Source organism: Pseudophryne corroboree, chromosome 6, assembly GCF_028390025.1.
Source record: "Pseudophryne corroboree isolate aPseCor3 chromosome 6, aPseCor3.hap2, whole genome shotgun sequence".
Lineage (NCBI taxonomy): Eukaryota > Metazoa > Chordata > Amphibia > Anura > Myobatrachidae > Pseudophryne > Pseudophryne corroboree.
The window spans coordinates 242,480,965-242,508,332 of NC_086449.1; the positions used below are offsets into that span (position 1 = coordinate 242,480,965).

Consider the following 27,368-nt stretch of genomic DNA (forward strand, 5'->3'; position numbering starts at 1 on the left):
TCCAACTGCTCAGGTGGGTGGGAAACTAGGTTTCCCGCCGCATGGATAAGTAAGTGCAAATAATAGTAAATGGACATAAACTTCTTATGTCCATAACTATTCGCACAAGCGATTAATCCGCTTCAGACCAACACCGGAATATTGCTAATTAAATACTCTTCCGATGGATACTAAACACCACTGTATTACTCCTGTCTGACCCTTCGTATCAAACAAAGGGGGATTTCTCTGTTCATGAACATTCTACCTTAACCAAACTTTCAGATTCTATCAAAGGGACCATGATCTACAAAATACATTATATAGTGGAAATATGTAACGATTGAGTCGCACGCTACGAACACATGAACTCTACCGTAAATGCACATACCGCGCGCCTGCGGGTGCCCGCAACAGCGAGTATGCGCACGCACGGGAGAGCGCACGCATGCGCAGCGCAGACCTGTGTGAGGTGCAAATATGGCAGTGTGCATCGTGATATTTTTCTGACTTTGACAGTTAAGAAGACAATATATATCAAGGGTTTTTACAAGGTACAGTGTGGAGACATTCTTCTATGGAAAAGATGTATTAGAACACGAGGACACATGCTGAAACTAGAAGGTGGTAGGTTCAAAGGAAACTTGAGGAAACATTACTTTACGGAAAGGGTAGTAGATGGGTGGAATATACACCCATCAGATGTGGTAGAAGCTAAAACAGTAGAGCAATTTAAATATGCTTGGGATAGATACAAGGATATCCTTACAAAGAAGTAAGGATCAAATAGGGTTATGGTTACCAAAAAAGGTTAAAAAAAAACAAAAAAAACAAAAAGGGACAGACTAGATGGGCCAAGTGGTTCTTATCTGCTGTCAAATTATGTTTTTATGTATGTTTGATATCATTTTTCATGATATTATTCTTATGAATTTATTTTTTTAATATATTACAAGAGCAATAATTTTTTAATGTCAATAAGGGAAATATTAAATTATGAATGCGGATGAGGGGGGGGGTCAAGGATAATGTTTTCACAATTGTGTTGTGCCTCCTTATTTTGCTGTGAATGAACGGGTAGCTGGAGCAGTCTTGTCACTCACAACTTCTTTTCTGTTAGTTTTATTGGTGGTTTGGCTTGGGTTTTTGAAACCGCCTCACATCACCAACAAATTAGGTTTAACCCTACACACTGCTGTATAAAAAATCTGGCATTTTGGATGCAAACTCCAAGGCGATGTGGCAATATGTGGCCATGTGTTAGTATTTTATACATCTGGAAATTACAGAACTTCATAAATACCCTAAATACTTCATAAATAAGCTATGAATTTCCTTTTCAAATGTAAAAGAGAATCCCCCCAATAAATCCTCTCCCATATATTATAGATAGTACTATACTGTCACAGTGATTTGTGGTTGATGCTAAGGTTTTTTTAGTCAAGACATACTGTATAGGTAATCAGATTTTCTGGTTGTGACTTTCTATGCAAGATCAAGTTAGTGTTGCCCCTCAATAACCTGTGGAAATTCCTTAGCTGTGGCGTATGCTCTTTTGTCCTGTGGGAATGAAGGTTTTTGCTCAGAAATCCTATATATAGAATTGTTTAGCCTGCAGCCAGCAGCCCCTTCTGTAATATATGGCAGGTGGGAATTCAGCGTTCCAGCACACGCAAAGAATCACTTATTATCCACATTGTTTGTGTGTGCCGATCGCATAGAGGCCACTGATGTGAGCTCATGTAGAGTGAGACCCCCAGACCGAGCAGGCTCAGCTTTAACACAAAGAAATGTAAAATTGTAGAATGGAAACACTCAGGCTCAATGTAAGCAAATTAAATTCCTAAATGTCAGGGGCAAAAGTCATTGGCTGATCTTCGTCTTAACCATTAAATCATCATTATAGTTTTATTATTTTCTCTATTCATATTCATTACATGTATTACATTTATACTGCTGCTATCCACCATCTTTTCTTGGATCACATAGGGACATGTCCATACCATAGTTATTAATTGTAAATAAACTGTAGACATTTATGCTTTGGAATTTGTGCATAAAACTTATCATTTGGACAGCATCCGTCACCATCCTAGTTTTATAGTCACAGCTCTTGACCTCTGTATAAAGTCATGTTTTTTAACCACTTGAAGACCATAGGGGATTTAGGGGGTAATTCAGAGTTGATCGCAGCAGCAAATTTGTTAGCAGTTGGGCAAAACCATGTGCAGTGCAGGTGTGGCAGATATAACATGTGCAGAGAGAGTTAGATTTGGGTGGGTTATTTTGTTTCTGTGCAGGGCAAATACTGGATGCTTTATTTTTACACTGCAGTTTGAACACACCCCACCCAAATCTAAATCTCTCTGCACGTGTTATTTCTGCCCCCCCTGCAGTGCACATGGGGGGGGGGTCATTCCGAGTTGATCGCTAGCTGCATTTGTTCGCAGCACAGCGATCAGGCTAAAAAACGGCAGTTCTGCGCATGCGCGACGTACGCACTCAACGAACAATGTAGTTTTGCACAGGGTCTAGCGATGCATTTCAGTCGCACTGGTTGCCGGAGAGTGATTGACATGAAGTGGGCGTTTCTGGGTGGCAACTGACCGTTTTCAGGGAGTGTGCGGAAAAACGCAGGCGTGCCAGGAAAAATGCAGGCGTGGCTGGGCGAACGCTGGGTGGGTTGTGACGTCAAATCCGGAACTGAATAGTCTGAAGTGATCGCAAGCGCTGAGTAGGTTTTGAGCTACTCTGAAACTACACAAAAAAATGTTGTAGCCGCTCTGCGATACATCCGTTCGCACCTCTGCTAAGCTAAAATACACTCCCAGTGGGCTGCGGCATAGCGTTTGCACGGCTGCTAAAAACTGCTAGCGAGCGATCAACTCGGAATGACCCCCATGGTTTTGCCCAACTGCTAACAAATTTGCTGCTGCGATCAACTCTAAATTACCCCCTTAGTCCTTTATTCAGGCCCATTTTTATGGCTTTGTGCTGCTTCAATTTTGCTGGGAATTGTGTCAAATCCACACTCTATCCGGGACAATTTTAGACTTGGGATACATTAACATAGTGAAATACTTAACTTGGTTTGCAGCAATTAGCCAGGAAAAAAACACGCAAACAATCGTTTTTACAACACTTTTTATTTATTCTTGGAGCAGTTACATTTACACACTAAAAATTAAATTGCATTGTATTTGTCTTATATAATCAAGTATATAGACTACTAAATGTTTGTACTTATTATTGACAAATAATAGTGGAAACATGGTTATGGTGTTTTTTGTTTGTTTTAGTTTATTTAAACATTTTTTTTTTCACTTTTTATCCATGACAGGCCCTTAGGAGTAATCAGGAATTCAAATGGATGCAGTTAAAATACCAGCTGTCGGGATCCCGGCGTATAGGATAATGACACCGGAATCCCGATAGCCAGTGAAATGCCACCAGACGAAATACCAACAGCTGCACGGTATTCCCACTCGGTTGGTGGGGCCCAAAGCTTGGCGAGCGCAGCGAGCCCGCAAGGGGACTTACTGCCTCCCAGATGGGATTCCAACAGACTGGATGCTGCTGTCGGTATACTGACAGCCGGAATCCCATCTGCCAGTAACACGTATTGATTCCATTTAAATAGGTCTTCCTGTTTGTGTATTACTAATAGCTCCAGTCAAAACTGTATGTATTATTATTGACAAGACAATAACAGCTTCTTCAGTTCAGGGGCCAGAAATCTAACAATGGGGCTGGTGTATTAAGCCTAGAGAAGTTATAAAGTGGAACGTGATAACGCACCAGCCAGTCAGCTCCTAACTGTCAAGTTACAGGCTGAATTTGAAAAATGACAGGAGCTGATTGGCTGGTGCTTTATCACCTTCCACTTTATCACTTCTCCAGGCCTAATACATCTGCCCCAATAAGACTTCTGGCAGTATAACTGGTCCCAATAGCTGTAATTTCCATCCACCACTGGGTAGGAAATTAAGTCTGAGCAGGAAATTCAGCCTCTCATTTCTGCCTCTCCTCCCTCTACATGATTACTTGATCCCATTCCCTCCCACCATCTCTGCTCTCTATCCCCTAATATCTGCCTACAGCTTGCCCACCTGTTCAACCTTTACTTTTCCTCTGGCATTTTCCAATCCTCCATCAAACATACCCTTGTTTCCCAAATCATTTACAAACCATCTCTCGGCTCCACCTCTCTATCCAACTACAATCCAGTCTCTCTGCTCCCCTTCACCTCTAAAACACTTGAAAGGGTTGTCTACACCCACCACTACTAATTCTCAGCTAACTTCCTTCTTGACCCCCTCCAATCTGGCCTTCAACCCCTCCGCTCTACTGAAACTGTACAGACTGTAGTCACCAATGACCTCAGCTAAATTAACTCTAGGGGTCATTTTCCTGTCCTCATCCTTCTTTACCTCTTTGCAGCCTTTTGCACTGTTGATCATCCACTTCTCCATTCTCTTCACTCAGTCTCACCAAAATGGTACTTCCTTGGTTATCCTCCCAGGTTCAGACCTAGGCCCCCCTCTGTTTTCATTCTACACATACTCACTTGGTGAACTTATCAACTCTTCCTGTCTTTAGTATCATCTTTTTTATGACTGCATTCACCTCTACCTGTCTTTTCCCAGACCTATCCCATTCCATCCTCTCTTGCATTTCCAACACTTTCTCAAGCTTACTATGTCCAATACTGAGCTCATTGTCTTCCCTCCATCTTGTGTCTCCACCCCTCCCCATCTCACCCTCACTGTCGACAACACCTCCATCTCTTCAGTTCATCAAGTCCACTGCCTGGGTGTTACCGTTGATTTCACGTTTTCATTCACTCTTCAAATTAATTCACTTACACACTCCTGACTGTTCCATCTCTAGAACATCTCCAAAAATCACCCCTTCCTCTCACTCGACATTACCAGAATACTTGTTCATTCCCTCAGTATCTCTCTTTTCAACTATTGCAACCTTCTTCTCATTGGTCTTCCCCTTTAATTGGGATTGGTGATGTACTCAGGGAATTTATGTGAAAAAGCAGCACAATAATGCCATACACAGTTAAGTTAAGCACACCCCTTGAGATGTGTCTTATGTAGAGCAGATATATTTTTAAATATAATAGGTCCAAGACATACATGTTTCACAGTCATTAATCAAATGCAAGTTTGGGAATTGATGATGATGATGATGTACTTGTATTAAGATGCATATATTAAAATAGCGTTGGGTATGTGTGACCGGCGGTCAGGAAACTGCTGGTCACAATACAGATGGTGGGATCCCAGCTGTCGGGTGGCCGGTGGGGGCGAGCGGAACAAAGCCCCTTGCAGGCTCGCTGCGCTTGCCACGCAGTGGCCCCTGCGCACGCCACAGGTTATTTAACACTCTATGGGTGTTGGGTGTTGTGGACAAGCACAAGTGGGAATAGTTCCTGTTCATCGGGATTTTCAGATGCCGGGATCCCAGCATCGGTATTGTGACCGGCGGTCTCCTGACCGCCAGTCACATAAATGTAACCTATTAAAATAGAAGTGTGTAGGAAGATACAGTATTTGCTCAAACGGTTATCTTACCCCCCACGAGTCTGTGCGAGTAAGTACGGCTATATGTTGCTCTTACCGCACCTCTGGACTCTCTGACTTTTGTTGCAGATCTATAGGACTGCGTACATAAATCAGTGAGTCCAGAGCAAGATCGAGCCGTGAGAGGGGGCGAGTTCAGTTGCTGTTTCTGTCAATTCTATACCCTTGCAACTGAAACGACCCCGCTCACATGTAATTGAATTAACCTTAAACTGTGCATGTCTATATTCAGCTGAAAGTCAGGCTGTCATTCTGTATTTCCCACTATCCCCTGTGGCATCCTTCTAAATATAAATAATTGCTGTATTATAATAATGTGTGGAGTACTGTGTATTCCAGCGCAATGACGTTCTATGGTAACAGTGTAGGAAAAATTATAAAAATTGTATATATACAATTAAAGTATAATAAAATGTTTATTAATTATACAAATTGCTTAAGCCTTATTAATTCAGATTTTTATGGTACATTGACATGTTCATGAGAGAGTGTAAAAGATGAAAAAAAAAGAAAAAGGAAACAGAAGGAGAGGATAGAAGAAAAAAGAGAGAGGGAAGAAAGAAAGAAAGAAAGAAAGAAGAAAAAAAAAGGGAATACACAAAAATATATAAAAAGGACAAAATTAATTTAAAATGATATTAAAAATGTCTTTTAAAATGAAGAAAAATCCTTCTTTATGGTGGTTTAATGACAATTGTCCATCAAAAATTAAAAAAGTTAATATAACACCAGTAGAGGGTCCACAGGTACATTCCATACCTTATGTGTCCCAATCGATAGAGGGGTGTTTTGCCGGCAAAACTAGGGTGTCCAAATGACCTTGATCCTGGTACATCCAAGCTCCTCTCACCAATGTTTCACCGTATGGCTTCTTCAGGACGTTTTGAGGATCCTCACACAAGGTACGGAATGTACACAAAACTACACACCTGAAGTGGACAAGTCCCACATGTCCAGACTTTTCATTTGTATCTACCATATAGGTAATTGAAAGTACCAGGATACTTGAAAATACATACACCAATTGTGACTCTTATATATACCTGTGACTGGTGTTATATTAATTATTAATTTTTGATGCACAATTGTCATTAAACCACCATAAAAAAGGATTTTTTTCATTTAAAAAGACATTTTTAATATCATTTGAAAGTATCTTTTTCATTTTTATATATTTTTGTGTATTCCCTTTTTTCTTTCTTTCTTTCTCTTTCTTTCTTTCTTTCTTTCTTTCTTTCTTTCTTTCTTTCTCTTTCTTTCTTTCTTTCTTTCTTTCTTTCTTTCTTTCTTTCTTTCTTTCCTCTCTCTTTTTTTCTTCTGTCCTCTAGTCTTCTTTTTTTCCTTTTTCTTTTATTTTCATCTATTACACTCTCTCATGAACATGTCAATGTACCATAAAAATCTGAATTAATAAGGCTTAACCAATTTGTATAATTAATAAACATTTTATCATACTTTAATTGTATATATCCCTTTTCTCTGACGTCCTAGTGGATGCTGGGACTCCGTCAGGACCATGGGGATTAGCGGCTCCGCAGGAGACAGGGCACAAAAGTAAAAGCTTTAGGATCAGGTGGTGTGCACTGGCTCCTCCCCCTATGACCCTCCTCCAAGCCTCAGTTAAGATTTTTGTGCCCGGCCGAGAAGGGTGCAATCTAGGTGGCTCTCCTAAAGAGCTGCTTAGAGTAAAAGTTTTGTTAGGTTTTTTATTTTCAGTGAGTCCTGCTGGCAACAGGCTCACTGCATCGAGGGACTTAGGGGAGAGAAGTGAACTCACCTGCGTGCAGGATGGATTGGCTTCTTAGGCTACTGGACACCATTAGCTCCAGAGGGAGTCGGAACACAGGTCTCACCCTGGGGTTCGTCCCGGAGCCGCGCCGCCGACCCCCTTGCAGATGCCGAAAAGTGAAGAGGTCCAGAAACCGGCGGCAGAAGACTTTTCAGTCTTCATAAGGTAGCGCACAGCACTGCAGCTGTGCGCCATTGTTGTCAGCACACTTCATAGCAGCGGTCACTGAGGGTGCAGGGCGCTGGGGGGGGCGCCCTGGGCAGCAATGATAGTACCTTATTCTGGCTAAAAATACATCACATATAGCCCCTGGGGGCTATATGGATGTATTTAACCCCTGCCAGGTCTCAGAAAAACGGGAGAAGAAGCCCGCCGAAAAGGGGGCGGGGCCTATTCTCCTCAGCACACAGCGCCATTTTCCCTCACAGAAATGCTGGTGGGAAGGCTCCCAGGCTCTCCCCTGCACTGCAGTACAGAAACAGGGTTAAAACAGAGAGGGGGGGCACTTATTTGGCGATATGACTATATATATTAAAATGCTATAAGGGAAAAACACTTATATAAAGGTTGTCCCTGTATAATTATAGCGTTTTTGGTGTGTGCTGGCAAACTCTCCCTCTGTCTCCCCAAAGGGCTAGTGGGGTCCTGTCCTCTATCAGAGCATTCCCTGTGTGTGTGCTGTGTGTCGGTACGCGTGTGTCGACATGTATGAGGACGATGTTGGTGAGGAGGCGGAGCAATTGCCTGTAATGGTGATGTCACTCTCTAGGGAGTCGACACCGGAATGGATGGCTTATTCAAGGAATTACGTGATAAATGTCAACAGAGACGGCCGGCAAACAAAATAGTACCTGTCCAGGCGTCTCAAACACCGTCAGGGGCTTTAAAACGCCCATTTACCTCAGTCGGTCGACACAGACACGGACACTGATTTCAGTGTCGACGGTGAAGAAACAAACGTATTTTCCTTTAGGGCCACACGTTACTTGTTAAGGGCAATGAAGGAGGTGTTACATATTTCTGATACTACAAGTACCACAAAAAAGGGTATTATGTGGGGTGTGAAAAAACTACCTGTAGTTTTTCCTGAATCAGATAAATTAAATGAAGTGTGTGATGATGCGTGGGTTTCCCCCGATAGAAAATTATTGGCGGTATACCCTTTCCCGCCAGAAGTTAGGGCGCGTTGGGAAACACCCCTTAGGGTGGATAAGGCGCTCACACGCTTATCAAAACAAGTGGCGGTACCGTCTCCAGATAGGGCCGTCCTCAAGGAGGTCGGAGTAGCACTATCTCAAGTAGTTCTACGACAGCACGGGTGGATTCTAAATATTCCAAAACCGCAGCTGTTTCCGACGACAAATATCCTAAGAAGTATATACACACATACTGGTGTTATACTGCGACCAGCGATCGCCTCAGCCTGGATGTGCAGAGCTGGGGTGGCTTGGTCGGATTCCCTGACTAAAAATATTGATACCCTTGACAGGGACAGTATTTTATTGACTATAGAGCATTTAAAGGATGCATTTCTATATATGCGAGATGCACAGAGGGATATTTGCACTCTGGCATCAAGAGTAAGTGCGATGTCCATATCTGCCAGAAGATGTTTATGGACACGACAGTGGTCAGGTGATGCAGATTCCAAACGGCACAAAGAAGTATTGCCGTATAAAGGGGAGGAGTTATTTGGGGTCGGTCCATCGGACCTGGTGGCCACGGCAACTGCTGGAAAATCCACCGTTTTTACCCTAAGTCACATCTCTGCAGAAAAAGACACCGTCTTTTCAGCCTCAGTCCTTTCGTCCCCATAAGAGTCATATCTGCCCAGGGATAGAGGAAAGGGAAGAAGACTGCAGCAGGCAGCCCATTCCCAGGAACAGAAGCCCTCCACCGCTTCTGCCGAGTTTCTCAGCATGACGCTGGGGCCGTACAGGACCCTTGGATCCTACAAGTAGTATCCCAGGGGTACAGGTTGGAAAGTCGAGACGTTTCCCCCTCGCAGGTTCCGGAAGTCTGCTTTACCAACGTCTCCCTCCGACAGGGAGGCAGTATTGGAAACAATTCACAAGCTGTATTCCCAGCTGGTGATAATCAAAGTACCCCTCCTACAACAAGGAAAGGGGTATTATTCCACACTATGTTGTGGTACTGAAGCCAGAAGGCTCGGTGAGACCTATTCTAAATCTGAAATATTTGAACACTTACAAAGGTTCAAATCAAGATGGAGTCACTCAGAGCAGTGATAGCGAACCAGGAAGAAGGGGACTATATGGTGTCCCGGGACATCAGGGATACTTACTTCCATGTCCCAATTTGCCCTTCTCACCAAGGGTACCTCAGGTTCGTGGTACAGAACTGTCACTATCAGTTTCAGACGCTGCCGTTTGCATCGGCTGTTCCTAGGGATGATTCTGGACACAGTCCAGAAAAGGGTGTTTCTCCCGGAGAAGAAAGCCAGGGAGTTATCCGAGCTAGTCAGGAACCTCCTAAAACCAGGAAAAGTGTCAGTGCATCATTGCACAAGGGTCCTGGGAAAAATGGTGGCTTCTTACGAAGCGATTCCATTCGGCAGATTTCACGTAAGAACTTTTCAGTGGGATCTGCTGGAAAAATGGTCCGGATCGCATCTTCAGATGCATCAGCGGATAACCCTGTCTCCAAGGACAAGGGTGTTTCTTCTGCGGTGGCTGCAGAGTGCTCATCTACTAAAGGGCCGCAGTTTCGGCATTCAGGACTGGGTCCTGGTGACCACGGATGCCAGCCTGAGAGGCTGGGGAGCAGTCACACAGGGAAAAAATTTCCAGGGAGTGTGATCAAGTCTGGAGACTTCTCTCCACATAAATATACTGGAGCTATGGGCAATTTACAATGCTCTAAGCTTAGCAAGACCTCTGCTTCAAGGTCAGCCGGTATTGATCCAGTGGGACAACATCACGGCAGTCGCCCACGTAAACAGACAGGGCGGCACAGGAAGCAGGAGGGCAAGAAACTGCAAGGATTCTTCGCTGGGCGGAAAATCATGTGATAGCACTGTCAGCAGTGTTCATTCCGGGAGTGGACAACTGGGAAGCAGACTTCCTCAGCAGGCACGACCTCCACCCGGGAGAGTGGGGACTTCATCGGGAAGTCTTCCACATGATTGTGAACCGTTGGGTAAGACCAAAGGTGGACATGATGGCGTCCCGCCTGAACAAAAAATTGGACAGGTATTGCGCCAGGTCAAGAGACCCTCAGGCAATAGCTGTGGACGTTCTGGTAACACCGTGGGTGTACCAGTCGGTGTATGTGTTCCCTCCTCTGCTTCTCATACCCAAGGTACTGAGAATTATAAGACGTAGAGGAGTAAGAACTATATTCGTGGCTCCGGATTGGCCAAGAAGGACTTGGTACCCGGAACTTCAAGAAATGCTCACAGAGGACTCATGGCCTCTGCCGCTAAGAAGGGACTTGTTTCAGCAAGTACCATGTCTGTTCCAAGACTTACCGCGGCTGCGTTTGATGGCATGGCGGTGGAACGCCGGATCCTAAGGGAAAAAGGCATTCCGGAAGAGGTCATTCCTACCCTGGTCAAAGCCAGGAAGGAGGTGACCGCACAACATTATCACCACATGTGGCGAAAATATGTTGCGTGGTATGAGGCCAGGAAGGCCCCACGAAGAAATTTCAACTCGGTCGATTCCTGCATTTCCTGCAAACAGGAGTGTCTATGGACCTCAAATTGGGGTCCATTAAGGTTCAAATTTCGGCCCTGTCAATTTTCTTCCAGAAAGAATTGGCTTCACTTCCTGATGTCCAGAAGTTTGTCAAGGGAGTACTGCATATACAAACCCCTTTTGTGCCTCCAGTGGCACTGGGGGATCTCAACGTAGTTCTGGGATTCCTCAAATCACATTTTAAACCGCTCAAATCTGTGGATTTGAAATATTTCACATGAAAAGTGACCATGCTGTTGGCCCTGGCCTCGGCCAGGCGAGTGTCAGAATTGGCGGCTTTGTCTCACAAAAGCCCATATCTGATTGTCCATTCGGACAGGGCAGAGCTGCGGACTCGTCCCCAGTTTCTCCCTAATGTGGTGTCAGCGTTTCACCTGAACCAGCTTATTGTGGTACCTGCGACTACTAGGGACTTGGAGGACTCCAAGTTGCTAGATGTTGTCAGGGCCCTGAAAATATAGTTTCCAGGACGGCTGGAGTCAGAAAAACTGACTTGCTGTTATCCTGTATGCACCCAAAAAACTGGGTGCTCTTGCTTCTAAGCAGACGATTGCTAGTTGGATGTGTAGTACAATTCAGCTTGCACATTCTGTTGCAGGCCTGCCACAGCCATAATATGTAAATGCCCATTTCACAAGGAAGGTGGGCTCATCTTGGGCGGCTGCCCGAGGGGTCTCGGCTTTACAACTTTGCCGAGCTGCTACTTGGTCAGGGGCAAACACGTTTGCAAAATTCTACAAATTTGATACCCTGGCTGAGGAGGACCTGGAGTTCTCTCATTCGGTGCTGCAGAGTCATCCGCACTCTCCCGCCCGTTTGGGAGCTTTGGTATAATCCCCATGGTCCTGACGGAGTCCCAGCATCCACTAGGACGTCAGAGAAAATAAGAATTTACTTACCGATAATTCTATTTCTCGTAGTCCGTAGTGGATGCTGGGCGCCCATCCCAAGTGCGGATTGTCTGCAATACTTGTACATAGTTATTGCTACAAAAATCGAATCATACTGTTAACTGGGTTCAGATCACAGGTTGTACAGTGTGATTGGTGTGGCTGGTATGAGTCTTACCCGGGATTCAAAATCCTTCCTTATTGTGTACGCTCGTCCGGGCACAGTATCCTAACTGAGGCTTGGAGGAGGGTCATAGGGGGAGGAGCCAGTGCACACCACCTGATCCTAAAGCTTTTTCTTTTGTGCCCTGTCTCCTGCGGAGCCGCTAATCCCCATGGTCCTGACGGAGTCCCAGCATCCACTACGGACTACGAGAAATAGAATTATTGGTAAGTAAATTCTTATTTTTTATAATTTTTCCTACACCGTTACCATAGAATGTCATTGCCCTGGAATACACAGTACTCCACACATAGTCACCTCCTAAGGGGACCAGGGGATTCCCTCCATTCCAAAAGCAGCATACCCTATATGGTTGTATTACTTGTTCCTCCAGTTAGCGCAGCCACTATTCTTCTAATTTCTGTATTATAATAATGCCTCAAGAAAGTGTGCATGCAGGCCTAGATTTGAGAAAAGGCCACATACTGTAGATGGGGAATTGGGGGTAAAAGAAGAGGAGTAGAATATAACTTACATTTTCACATACAGTCTAATTTTTGAGGCTAGGCTCTCATTTTATTTGAATCTGCAGAAAATTATACTTTTTTAGTTACTGGTAGGGTAAATGCATATTTCTTTAACAAAGATAAGAACTGTAAAGAAAGCTATAATTTCCATAAAAAGGAGGTACTGGTACCAGTGGCAGATTTCACCTATGCGCTGCAGGACTTCAGCCACCCCCCCCCCCCCCCCCCCCCTCCCCAGGTAAAAATCTGCCACCCAGCTCAGTGTCAGTGAAGCCAGATGCAGTCTGTGATTGATTACACTGGCTTCACTGTGACTGGCAGTGACTTCCTATTGGAAGTCCTACTTGTCAGTCACAGGCACACAAGGCAGTCCCATTGTGAGGTGTTTCCTCCCTCTGGGATTGCCAGACCAGGCTGCGATAAGCAGAGATATGGCTGCCTGTAGGAAGCCATTCTCTGCCTTTCGCGTAGCCTAATCCGGCTTCTGTGAGCTGCACTTGGTGCAGTACATAGAAGCCAGGGGTTTATGCATGCACAGTTGCACCACGGCTTCTGCACATACGCCAGACCTGGCACCTGCTGGATCCATTGTGCAGCTGCCAGGACCCGGGGCTAGCTGTCTTCTCTCTGGGTACTGGGGTAGCGGCAGCCTCCAGACTATGTGTAAGTAGGAGCCGCCGCTGACCAGTACTCATCTAAACTCACCTTCAGCTTTCTGAAGATCTTGTGGCCAGGAGGTTTATTTTCTAAGTGGTAGCTTGTAAATGCAGCCACTTCCTGGCGTATTTAAACTGGAAATTTAAAACGTGCTTTAAATAGCAAAACACCCAGTGTTTACTAATAAAAGCAGTGCTCACCTAAATTTTAGGTTTAAGCACATCGGGAAGCCTGCTGTTTAGTAAATTATCCCTCAGATGTCACTCATAGTAAATAATCCCTCAAATATCTCTCTGTAGTCTTGTGATATAAATTCCAGATAAATTATACCAGTGATTACAGTAGAAGGATTTTCTGTTTCCAGAATAAAAGCGTGCCAGTACTAGGTACTGTTGAATACTAACAGCATGTAGTGGCCAATCCCGGGATCGGGATCAGCGGGATTCCGGGATTTAGGCCAAAAATAGTCCGGGATTCAATCCCGAGATTGGAAGCTCCAGTCCCGGGGATTGCGGGATCAGGTAGCCCTTTAATGCCGGGCAGCATTGAGCGTCCTCCTCCCGGCTCCCCCAACGCAGCGTGACCTCTGACTGTGAGGGCACACTGCGCAGTCACCTGCCACTGAGGCCGCTGCTAAACCGGCCATCACCCGCCGCCTCCTCCCGGCTCCCCCTGCAGTCTCCGCGGCTGGCGGACATTTTCCTCCCACCTGCCCCAGCAGTTCGGTGAGTTGATTTATGGGCGGGTGTGGCGAGGCGGGGCGGCCAGACGGACACACAAGCAGAAAGCCAATCCTGGGAATCCCAGGATTGACCATATTTCAATCACGATACCCGGGATTGAAAAATACTGGGAGGCAGGTAAAGAGTGCTGCACTCAGATTGGTAGTTAGCTCCAGTCATGCACCAGTCAGCATGCTGAAAGCCATTCACAGTCTGGCTATAGGCTGGGAGGCATATTGAGAATGCTGCACTGTGTATGGTATATAGCTTCAACCATGCACCAATCAGCATACTGAGAGCCATTCACTGTCTGGCTGCAGGCAAGTAGAGAATGCTGCATTCTCTACCTACCTCCCAAGAAACTGCAGAGGCAACAGCCCTGCTCAAAGACCCCTAGAATCGTGGGACCCTGGACAGCTGCCCAGTGAACCCATACATAAAGACGGGCCAGTCAGAAGGTAAACTCATTTAGACCTTGGAGATGTCACTCTGTTTATATTCCTGTGTAAAATTGCACCCACTGTTTGAAAATCAATAATAAGTCAATTATTAATAAAGCAATAGACTTTAAGTGCTGTTAGTACACTGGCTAGGCATTGCAAGGTTTTATTACAGGAAGGTGGGCTCAGGTTAATGCCCCAGCTATGACCAGATATTCGAGCCAGATAGATGCAGCTAGGTGAAGTTGATGTTGACTGAATGATAAATCTCTCCAGCCAACAGTTTTCTGGAGAACCCTTTATTAGAAACCAGATCTTTCTCCCATGCAACCGTTCCTCAGCTTTTAAATCTGTCCTTTCATATTGTGTTCATCTTTGTACTACAATAACCATACATATCTGGCACTCCCGCCAGGCTGCGTGCGCCAGGCCGAAAGCTGCAGATTTTCCGTTGTGTTAAATCCCAGATTCCGAGCAGCGGCTGTCCTGCCAAGACTTTCGCTTCCAGGCTGCTTTTTAAACGTCCTAGATTTATTCGGCAGTAGCTTGAAGAAAGTCCCATAAAAGGAAAGTGTAATTGAAATTACATCTGGCACACACAACAAAGTAATGACTGGCAAATTACACTCATGTTAACTATTTATTTGTCTTAGGGCCTGTCGCTTTGTATCTCCCTGACATGCACACAAAGGCTATTCCCAAGGGTCCTGCCTACTGCTTTTACCATTTTGTCTCACCCATGTGCCGTGAAAGAGCTAAAATTCACCATAGGATTTTTAAGTAGTATAGGTGAAAATAAAAAAAGATGTGTATAAAAAGCAAAAGATCATAATGGAACAACGGGTACACTGACTATGAGAGTGGGATTAGTACTGCAATAGATTATCTATGGTTTACCTGCACCATACTTTTCCTAATGTGGTGCAGGGACTATACCAGAGATAATTTCATTGCTAGGTATGCCTTTTGTTTGTGGTCCTCAGTATGTGGTGCGGTTACACACTGTAAGTCAGGGGTGGCCAAACAGTCGATCGTCGACTGGTCGATCGCGGACATGCGACCAGTCGATCGCGATCCGCTGCCCATCCACCCGAAGCAGCACCTCTCCTGCCTGCCGTCCTGCCCCTCAGTCTGGTCTCCGGCAGTGACGGCGGAGTGTATAGCTCAAATCAGGTGCCGGTTCGTTAGCCAATCAGAGCTCGCGAACCGGCGCCTGATTTGAGCTATACACGCTGCCGTCACCGCCGGAGACAGCACGGTAAGCACTGTGGGGGCATATCTGGCAATGTGGGGCATATGTGCCACTGTGGGGTCATATAAGGCACTGTGGGGGCATATCTGGCACTGCGGGCACATGGCACAGTGGCGGCATATGTGGCAATGTGGGGCACTGTGGGGTCATATCTGGCACTGTGGGGGCATATCTGGCACTGCGGGCACATGGCACTGTGGGGGCATATCTGTAATCTGGCACTGGGAGCATATCTGGCACTGCGGGCACATGGCACAGTGGCGGCATATGTGGCAATGTGGGGCATATGTGGCACTGTGGGGGCATATCTGGCACTGTGGGGGCATATCTGGCACTGCGGGCACATGGCACAGTGGCGGCATATGTGGCAATGTGGGGCATATGTGGCACTGTGGGGTCATATCTGGCACTGTGGGGTCATATCTGGCACTGTGTGGGCATATCTGGCAATGGGGGCATATCTGGAACTGCGGGCACATGGCACTGTGGGGGCATATCTGTAATCTGGCACTGTGGGGGCATATCTGGCACTGGGGGCATATCTGGAACTGCGGCCACATGGCACTGTGGGGGTATATCTGTAATCTGGCACTGTGGGGGCATATCTGGCACTGCGGGCACATGGCACTGTGGGGGCATATCTGTAATCTGGCACTGTGGGGGCATATCTAGCAGTGTGGGCACATGGCACTTGTGGGGGCATATTTGTATCTGGCACTGTGGGGGTATATCTGTAATCTGGCACTGTGGGGGCATATCTGGCACTGCGGGCACATGGCACTGTGGGGGTATATCTGTAATCTGGCACTGTGGGGGCATATCTGGCACTGTGGGGGCATATCTGTAATCTGGCACTGTGGGGGCATATCTAGCAGTGTGGGCACATGGCACTTGTGGGGGCATATCTGTATCTGGCACTGTGGGGGCATATCTGTATCTGGCACTGTGGGGTCATATCTGGCACTGTGGGTGCATATCTGTATCTGGCACTGTGGGGGCATATCTGGCACTGTGGGCACATGGCACTGTGGGGGCATATGTGTATCTGGCACTGTGGGGGCATATGTGTTTGAGGTTTTTACCTGTGGGGGCCAATGTGTTATTTCATGCGAGACAGTCATTACACTCTGTGCAGCAAGGCTACGTCCCTTTTTTTGTTATACCACGCCCACTTTTTGTTATGCCACGCCCACTTTTTTGTTATCACGCCCTTTTTTTGCACGCACACTTGCGGCGCGCGCTATTATTCCTCCTAGGTAGATCACGAAAGCTTTTTAGCTTTCAAAGTAGATCGCCGACTCCAAAAGTCTGGCCACCCCTGCTGTAAGTTATTAATATAGGGCTCGCTATGCTTTCTGTTGCTAATACAACTCCTGCTGTGCAGTAAGGATGATCACTGAGAATGTCAGTTATTTCTCACCTCAAACGTTGCATTTCAGCCTCACTTGTGTGTTTTCTGCTCCCTGTTTAATCAATCACCATCAGACAACCTAAAGTGAATGATAAAATGTATGTTATAAATCACAGAATGAAGCATTTTCCATCACGAAACCCCCGCAGTTTCTGCAGCTTAAAACATTAGTTAGAAATAAGATGCAAAAAAAAAAAAGAAAAACATTCATTTGTTATAGGTAGGTAGGGCTGACATGCTCCTGGCAGCCACAGAAGCTCCTGCACTCATCTATATAGATGTCTCGTTCAGGAAGAGCTGGGCTGTTCTTATAGGTGCAAAAAGTATGGCCTAGTTGAATTGTATTTATAAAATGTGAGTTAATTTAACATCTGCTGTACGTTACACATTTCTCCAGAGAATAAGACATATGTTTGAATGGTCTTAAAATTACATATGCGTGTCTTATGTTGTAATCATACATAAGACACTGTACATTACAAAGAGAAATGACCTGTGTCATTATATACACAGACATTGATAAAGTTTGTACAGAACGTGGAGCCCGACGCCTAGAACTCCAGATGAATACTGCATATAGTGGGATGTAGTTATGTGACCGGCGGTCAGGAGACTGCTGGTCACAATACCTCCCCCTACATCTCACCCCCTTAGAATCCCGACAGTCGGCATGCCAACTAGCAGGGACTATTCCCACTCGTGGGTGTCCACGACACCTATTGAGTGGGAATAGAACCTGTGGCGAGCGCAGCTCGCCTCCGAGCCGGCAAGGGGCTTGTTGTGCTTGCCCCCCCGCCAGCCATCTCAATGCCGAGATACCGGCTTCGGTATGGTGACTGGTAGTCTCCTGACCACTGGTCACACATACCCAATCCCATATAGTACTGGACACAAGGTGCAATGCGAAGTACAATCCATGGGTAGTTACGTCTGGCCACATGGTGATTCTGTTCTGCAATCTATGAGGTCACTGAAAATTCCCCATACCTAATAAACCCACAGATGTGCGCATTGCCACACGAAATGTTATTATTGTTTAGGATGGTCGAATCTGAAGCCTCTTTCTTAAACAAGATGGGCCTTGGCTGACTCACCCCTGTGCCGTCACCACAGAACTCGGAGCCTTGTGAAATGGGCTTGGAAAATGCTGAAACCAGCTCCGCAGAAAGAAAAAAATCGAATTTTTTCCAAATTCATAACAGGAAGTTTGGATGGCTTCAAGCAGTGCAGAATTGCATGTGATAAAAATACCTCTAATGAGACACAAATGTGCTCCATCGCCTCTGATTTGCTACTAGTAAACAACATTCTTGAGCTGTGTGTCTGCTGAACAGGGGGAACCAGGGACAGCAAGTTCTTATATATCCACCAAAGAGCTTGCATTAACTCTTACCACATTTTACACTGACGCATTAGATGTTGTATACTTTCCCCTTCTACCATGACACATTGACTGACAATGAAATCTCATTTGCATGTTAACAACGGTTTAGTTATGCAAGAAGATGGCTTAGTATTCAGTTACTGTAACGTAAATGCTTGTTACAGTGGCCAAGCAGGATGCTATAAATATACATGAATAACCCTGGGCGGAAATAAGGATGTAATACACATATGCGGTACACACGAACATAGTTTTGGATGTTAATTTTAGCAAGTTAATTTGTTTAAAGGTAATTATCCTGCACCACATTATTTGCACACAAGACGTCATTCACAGGACAGTAGTGCGCAATGCCATGTTTATGAGACATTCAGTGATAAATTATATTAAAAAAAAGCTTTTTGCATTACTTTTGGAGTAAGAAGTTGTATATCCTATTTTTAAAACTAAAACTATTCAGTAAATCACTACTGAAATATATAATTACTGTAGTAATATATGCATTTTCTCTGTTACAGGAATGACTATCCCTGAAGAAGATGCTGAGGTGAACCAGGGGAGCAAGTACTGCCTTGTTGCTATTGGTAGACTGCAGGTGAGATTGCCCTAATTATTGTCACTTTACTTGTTATCGTGTCAAATATATGTTAAAGAAAACAAGATAATTTAATGTTTGTAAGAAGCCAAAACGGAGATTCCCACTGACTTCTTTGCACCTTTAATTTGCACCATTTTAATTTGCATCCATAGGGGGATATCCAACTGGGCAAGAGGTTTTGACCGCAAAAAACCTTGCGGACCTCAGGCCCAATATTGGATTACCACAGGTATGTGCGATTCCGAAACCTGCAGTATCCAATTTAAAAAAATTGCAGAGAACCCCACGGTGCGAGAAAGAAATTTGTACTTACCAGTCCGGTGGGCTCTCCCCTCCATCTTTCCACTGGTGAGGAGGCTGCTGGGAGGCGAAGGGGCTGCTGGGAGGTGAAGGGGCTGCTGGGAGATGTTCTCCTTGCTGCTGCCTCCGGACACATACATGGGGGGGAGTCACACACAGGGGGGTCTCACACATACTTATAGACACACACTTACCACACACGTTGCAGAAGAAGACCAGAGCCTGACAGGCAGGAGGAAGAAGACTGCTTTGGAAGGTGAGTAATTAATTACTAATTAAGATAATAGAAAACTTCCAATTGCTTAATTAGTCGTGGGCGGGGGATCGCAAGGGTGCCAGATAAAGTTTTGCTAATTTTTCGTAAAATAACGATTTTAGGAAAAATCAGACTTGCTCTGGGGGTGAGAGACAAAAGATGCATTGATTTTTATAAAAATCACCCGCTGCTTATTTTCTCTCCTGCAATTCATTTGAAAAAAACTGAGGCTGCGGGGTTTTTAAAAGAACACATGCACAAGTGAATATGCCCCTAAAGGTCCATTCATCTGTGCTCTTGGAGTATATATCCTGTAGTGAACACATCTCTATAGATGGAAACTTCTCACCTAGAAATGTTATCCCCATATTGCACTGGTTGGTCGTCTGCAGTGATTACCTTCTACAAAGTAATTGATGGCATCAGTGCAGGACTGATACCACAACACAACACATTTGTTGTACTAGCACCTTCCATATCTTACAGGGTGTAAATGGCTTTGTCGTTAACCCCAGTCTCTGTTAGGCAAGTGTAAAACATGCTGAAAACCTCAGGGTGAAGTTCCATGCTACGTGTATTGTGCACCAGAATCCAAATATGCTGTGTTTCTTGGCACGTCATTATATTCTTCCTGACTTGCAGCAGCAGTGAATAATCCCAATACACTCTTTTACTGATGCTTATTATTTGTATTTATTTAATGAACACATTCCATGTGGTTGAACTTTTATTATTAATAATATTATCCATTATCTATAAAGCACTGACATATTACAGAGTTCTGTCACATAGAAGTGAATAGAGTATAAATCTGATCTAAGTACACCAATTCTCAATATCGTAGAGCCGGATACATTTAGCCACGGTTAATTACTGCAGGCTAATTGATTTGCTGGGACTATGCGATTATATTGTTAACCCATAGCTCCAGGAACTTATCCCGGATTCTAAGGGTTAATGTGTGTTAGCGGGTAATTCACCGCACAAAGAAAAGGGGCCGTAATTGAATAGCCCTGGGTGTTGAAGCTCGACGATCCCACCTTTTTCCCGGCGTGCATACTGCATCTAACTGAATCCAGCCCATAGGTTTGCATTGGTTTTTTTTTCCATCCATAATAAAAGGAATTGATACGTTTTTTGGAATATAGGATTGTATTTCCAGCATATAATAGGAAACATGCCTATTGTTGGGACATCGTCATTCAAAATTGACTACATACAGATGTGTCCACATACATTTAGTGTCTCTTTGCCATGTGGCGCACGTCTTAGATGCTCCGTCATGGGTCACATCGTAGCCACATGCAGAGCTGCTCACAGTGTACCAGGGACACTAGGTTGCTGATTTTGCTGCAAAAGAATTGGTATAAAGTGTGTATAACGTCACAGATTAAGCATATAAAAAGTGACGTGATTAATGGCTGCAGCCATTGGGCCTGTACGACGTGAGGAAATGTTTTGCCACTGAGCATGGCAGTGTAAGCAAATCAGAGTCCTGTTTGAGGCTGTGACAGTGATTCTGTACACAGTTACAGTGGCTTCGGCATCTCACCTCTTGCTCCATGCCTGCACGCCCATAAGACTGCTCAGAAATCCTGCATTAGCCGCAGGGGGTTACATAGCCACCGGAGGGCATCTCAGTACACATCCCAGTGGCTGCGACATTTGTGTATTTCACACTGCAAAGACGCAGTGGCGATGGGATTACCATATATGTCTGAATCATGCCCATTATTAGTAAATTACTCATTGGATTTTGTGTCCTAGTAGGGTTCAATCAATGAATGTTATCCTGCTACCAAGGCCGCCAAAAATGTATTTATTTTATTGTATAAACTATGTCTGATTCTCTCACTTCATTCATGCCATACATCTGTCACACATCATTCCATAATCACGTCTGCTCACATCCATCTCTGACACTTGTTGCATATAACATAGTCAGTAAGCATGTTGTCATCTCTTCATCAAGCACCTGTGTCCAGATCTCCATTGCTCTTATATCAGCTTTGCTACTTTGCCCACCCTGAGCAGTACAAATAAAACAATTTTCCACGCAGTCAGTCATTCTCTCACTGCCCCTTCATTTCTCACACACATGCACTGATCCAAGTGCTAGCTTTCCATATTACTTCTGCAGCTCAGTATAAATAACGGGATAAAGTATGTTGCTGTCTTATACAGGTCACAAGTTCTCCGGGGAGCCTGGATATGAATGGAATGTCTCTTCCCACTGAGTTCTTATCACGACACAACACAGACGGAGTCATCACATTTGTGGACCCTCGGTGCATCAGCGTGATTGGATATCAACCACAGGTTAGTGGTGTGACCAGTTACCATCTGGCATATGTCTGAGATTGAAAAAACAGATTGGCTTTGTGGGTGAGGGTTCATTCTAGTGTTATGTCTTGATTCAGTTTGGCCTCAGTTTACTGCCTTTTACTTTTGTCTATTTACCGTTTCATGGTCTGTGCCTTTGATCAGACCATGTGTGTTTTTATGGCCTTGACTTGGTTGTTCTAGCATTGACATGGCCTAGATAACTGCTTACATTTCTCCTGAATGTTTAATCCAACAGATATAGACTAAAGATACAGAATTGCTGTGTACTTGAAGAATACTAAACAGTTTCTGTCTGTCTAGGACCTCCTTGGAAAGGACATAATTGAGTTCTGCCACCCTGAAGACCAGAGTCATCTTCGAGAAAGTTTCCAGCAGGTACTGTCAGTAATGGACCAGGAAATGCTCAGCTGCCACCTGTCCTCAGTCTCAGTGGTTTAATCACAGACTGTAATGATTTCAGTACTGAATTATCAATTTTCTGAAACTTGCTGTCATAAGTTACTTCTTCCTGAATTAAAACAGTAATTGCTTATGGTCATTACTTGTGAACAACAAAATAAACCTAATTACCAAGGGACCTACCAATATTTTATAGGACTTCCATAGCGTCCTTTAGGCGTAGTCACTGCTGATATCTACTGCTGGTAGATAGGTGGCGGTATATGGAGGTGACTTTGCACATTTAAAAATAGCAATATACAATGGGAAAGCCATATTCATGGATATCTGTCAGAGGAGGGTAAAGATCCATGTGTATCAGACATTTTACTGACACAAGTACCCAATGCAGCAAGTCATTTGTGTATAACATGGAAGCAAAGTGCTATGCAGACAACAAATCATTTTAGATGATACTTGCCCAACACACGATTCAGCTTATGAACTACTTCTCTCCCACACTCAAAGCACCTTTTCCAATTCAAGCATCCTCCAGATGTGTTCATATACATCTAGTCTCAATACGCCATGTGGTATGAGAGAGCCGCACCGAGCTGTGTAGTGTAGACAGCCATGACAGCCAGCCATTAGTTAAGTAGTATATATACAGTACTCATGTGACTGGCGGTCAGGAGACCCCGACGGTCGGCATGCCGAACAAGAACTATTCCCACTCGTGAGTTTCCACGGCACCCATAGAGTGGGTATAGAACACCGTGCCCGCAAGGAGCTTGTTTTGCGCTCGCCCTTCCCCCCCCCCCACCCTCCCCGGGATCCTGGTGTCGGTATGCTGACCGCCGGTCAAGCATACCACACCTATACAGTACAACCAAAACTCTTCTATTCTCTCGATTTGACTTCTGCATTCCCCTTACCCTGTTTCACCATGTCCTAAATACTGTGGCAATACTGATCTTTCTCTCTTCGTGCTCCAGATATGATGCACTGCTCAGCAAATCCCTGCATTAGTTCTCCATATCTCTCAGATTCCAATTCAGATTACTCGTTATCATACAAAGCCTCAATGAAATTGCCACGTCATACAACTCATATCCCATCTTAAAATACTTTCCCTGATGCCCTCTTAGTCCTGCTTCTAACCAGTGACTCTCCTACACGTCTGCTCCCATTCACCCTCACAACCCATTTCTCATGCACAGAGCCATTCCCTACCCTTTATGCTTATGTTGTCTGTTTTGTGTATGCTCTCTTTTCCCTATTGGATGGTGTTGCAGAGTGCTGTGCTCTGTGGTGGTACTCACAGCAAAACAACACTTTAAATGGTGGTATTGTCAGTGCATTGGCAAGATAACTATTCCTATCCTGGGGCTCACAGCCAGAGGGGCCTACTAGAGATTTCCCCTGAAATCCCAGTAATCCAATGTAATTGTAAATTCAAAGCAGTATTATTTTGCCTCTAATGCATACTACATGAGTTCCTGTATTTAGTCCCACTCACAAGTCAGTTGGAAAGGTGAGTTACTTAGCTGCCTTTCCTGGTAAATGAGACCACTCATGACAGTGTGCCAGAGTTATCATTGTGATGGGACAGGCACTGTAACTGTCATGGTGGTAGCCATCTGACAATGAGTCACTAGTATCAAGATATCTCACAATGAATCCAATTTAATCAGTGTCTGTCTAATATATATTAATAGAGTTTTTTGCACCAGGTGGTGAAGCTGAAAGGACAGGTGCTATCAGTGATGTACCGCTTTCACACCAAGACTCGAGATTGGATGCTACTTCGCACAAGCAGCTTCACTTTCCAGAACCCATACTCTGATGAGATTGAATACATTATCTGTACAAATACCAATGTGAAGTAAGTAGCTGTCACACAGTTAGCTAGCCCACGGCTCCTTTATTTAGGCATCCTGGAGACCAAACATGGGCTACTTCTGATGAGCATACACGTCAAATAGGCTGATTCTGAATAGCATGCAAAGTGGCTGTAGTTGCGGCAGCTGAGGAGGCTATATGTACGACCTTATGTTATTGTGATCCCTGCATGTAATACATGGGGTGATATACCTCCTATTGTAAAAGGATATTAGGAGTCACCAAGAGTTCTGACACCAGAGAAAGGTATGAGACCTCGGCCAGATGCTGTTAACCAAATTATGAAAATATGATGTAATTTCATCATTCCAAACCACTTAGAACAAATGATCTGCGATCAAGGCATCACCTCTCTATGTAGATGTACAGAGTGAGCAGAATGGAAATGGATTAAGCAGAGAATATGAGCTAATTTGTGATAGGCCCTGTTTAATTTAGATGCTGATGGTTGATAATATTAAAATGAATCCCAGTATGGTGTTGCAATAAAATCTATCGGTGCAATTAGCATTGCTCTTTCTGGAAGCACAGTATATATCATTTGCTATTGATGGCACTTGTAGGTTATCATCACAAATTGGAGCATGATTTAGTTATCTGTACTGTATTTCAAGTTATTATAACATCAATGCTAAAACCAATCTGGTTTCTAGTATTTACCATGTAAATCTGATACATGTGTGCACATTCTGGAGTCACCAGGATATGTTTAGGATTGCTCTGTAAGACACTGCAAAGGGTACAACTAGGGAAGCAGTGCTGTTTATTTCTTCATGTCACATAAACCATAGCCTACAGCATTTCCGCAGCTGTTCCTATGTTCCCAGGCAGGTCCAGCAGCAGCAGGCAGAGCTGGAGGTTCATCCAAGGGACAGCTTGTCCTCCTATGACCTGTCCCAGGTGTGTATTATTATTATTAGTAGTAGTATTTATTTATATAGCACCAGCAAATAAGCAGCGCTGTACAGCGAATATCTCACACATGTTCCTCCCATCCCACCACCTTGCTGTGTGCTCAGCCTGGGGTCACTGAGATGCTGTATGTCATTGCAGGTACCTGTCACAAACCTTGCAGGGAATGTACACGAGGGGGGGAAATCTGTGGTTGATAAGCCTGATCCCATATTTTCCCAGGAACGGGACCCACGTTTTGCCGAGATGTTTGCTGGAATCACAGCCTGTAAGTTGTCAGTATTATCCCTCACAACCAGTCACACATCTCTGCTAGAGGTGATAGCTTTTAAAAACATCAAATTTGGGCAGCCAGCCTATTTTGTGTGATATGAGGACATTATCCCGCAACCTTGACGCCTCAGTACCAAGAGAACTATCACTGTTCATCTTTTATATTGGAACCCTAATAGAGTCAGTCTGCTTACTTTCAACAGTTTATTGCATCTCAAAAGGGATTACGTGATCTTAGATACCTAGCAGGTTCAGATCAGGACAGGTCAGTGTGTGGAGTTGTGCTCATGGGCTCCAGGGATCCTGGTTAAGTGTGTTTTTAATAAGCATTTAGGTATGTTTGTAAATGCAGTGAGAGGGTCAAACGCAGAGTCTTCATTGAGAAGGAATGCAGTGTTAACATAGCCAAGGTGCCTTCCGCTAGTCTGCCTGTCGCCATCAGTGCATAGTTACAGGGGTAACAAGGGCTCATGTCTCTGTTAGAATTAGGGGGAACATCTGCAACAGATCCAGGGTCATGTCAACATCTGAAAGAGATCCAAGGTCATGTCAATTATTTATATATTGTTTGTGAGGCTACATATATTGGTGACTGTTGATTTACTAGATTAGGGTAAGGGAGGTGAGTTATTTCTATGGAATTTCTGTGTCTTATTGATTGTCTCTGTAAATTCCACTTACACGTGTAATGCGATTATGATATGTGGAAGTCAGCTGTGAGTGATTTGAGTTTCACTTCTTACTCTGGGATAAATGCATTTTCATAAGGAATGGGATTGCTATGGTGTCTGCGTTAGTATGTACGTGCATTCTTACTTCTGTCTCGCTCACCTCTTAGCTGAGAAGAAAATGTTGTCAGCATCTGGCAGCGGCACTCAGCAATTGTACTCAACAGGCAGCCCTTTCCAGCCTGGACACAGCGGCAAGTCTTTCAGGTACTTAGCTGTCCGCACTGGCCTGATTGGAGGGACTTCTATTGGTGTTCTAACTTCGATACACAAATTCCCCCACTGAATACAGAATGAATAAGATCACTACTTATGCACATTTCTCTATCGTCCTAGTGGATGCTGGGGTTCCTGAAAGGACCATGGGGAATAGCGGCTCCGCAGGAGACAGGGCACAAAAAGTAAAGCTTTTCCGATCAGGTGGTGTGCACTGGCTCCTCCCCCTATGACCCTCCTCCAGACTCCAGTTAGATTTTTGTGCCCGGCCGAGAAGGGTGCAATCTAGGTGGCTCTCCTAAAGAGCTGCTTAGAGAAAGTTTAGCTAGGTTTTTTATGTTACAGTGATTCCTGCTGGCAACAGGATCACTGCAGCGAGGGACTGAGGGGAGAAGGAGTCAACTCACCTGCGTGCAGGATGGATTGGCTTCTTGGCTACTGGACATCAAGCTCCAGAGGGACGATCACAGGTACAGCCTGGATGGTCACCGGAGCCGCGCCGCCGGCCCCCTTGCAGATGCTGAAGACAGAAGAGGTCCAGAATCGGCGGCTGAAGACTCCTGCAGTCTTCTAAAGGTAGCGCACAGCACTGCAGCTGTGCGCCATTTTCCTCTCAGCACACTTCACACGGCAGTCACTGAGGGTGCAGGGCGCTGGGAGGGGGGCGCCCTGGGAGGCAAAATAAGTACCTATAAAGGCTAAAAATACCTCACATATAGCCCTAGAGGCTATATGGAGATATTTAACCCCTGCCTGATTTCTCAAAATAGCGGGAGACGAGCCCGCCGGAAAAGGGGCGGGGCCTATCTCCTCAGCACACGGCGCCATTTCCTCTCACAGCTCCGCTGGTCAGGACGGCTCCCAGGTCTCTCCCCTGCACTGCACTACAGAAACAGGGTAAAACAGAGAGGGGGGGCAAATTTATGGCGATA

General features: G+C 44.9%; 1 protein-coding gene across 5 annotated transcripts in view; it reads left to right on the forward strand.

The window, feature by feature from the left end:
- ARNT2 (aryl hydrocarbon receptor nuclear translocator 2) overlaps nucleotides 1-27,368 on the forward strand; it is a 256,680-nt gene that overhangs the window by 203,743 nt on the left and 25,569 nt on the right. For all 5 annotated transcript variants that reach the window (XM_063925807.1, XM_063925809.1, XM_063925805.1 and 2 more), the window contains 7 exons: nucleotides 19,046-19,122; nucleotides 21,866-22,000; nucleotides 22,328-22,402; nucleotides 24,139-24,290; nucleotides 25,135-25,207; nucleotides 25,361-25,487; nucleotides 26,331-26,427. In XM_063925807.1, coding sequence (XP_063781877.1) covers nucleotides 19,046-19,122; nucleotides 21,866-22,000; nucleotides 22,328-22,402; nucleotides 24,139-24,290; nucleotides 25,135-25,207; nucleotides 25,361-25,487; nucleotides 26,331-26,427 — 736 coding nt within the window. The remainder of the gene's footprint in view (nucleotides 1-19,045; nucleotides 19,123-21,865; nucleotides 22,001-22,327; nucleotides 22,403-24,138; nucleotides 24,291-25,134; nucleotides 25,208-25,360; nucleotides 25,488-26,330; nucleotides 26,428-27,368) is intronic.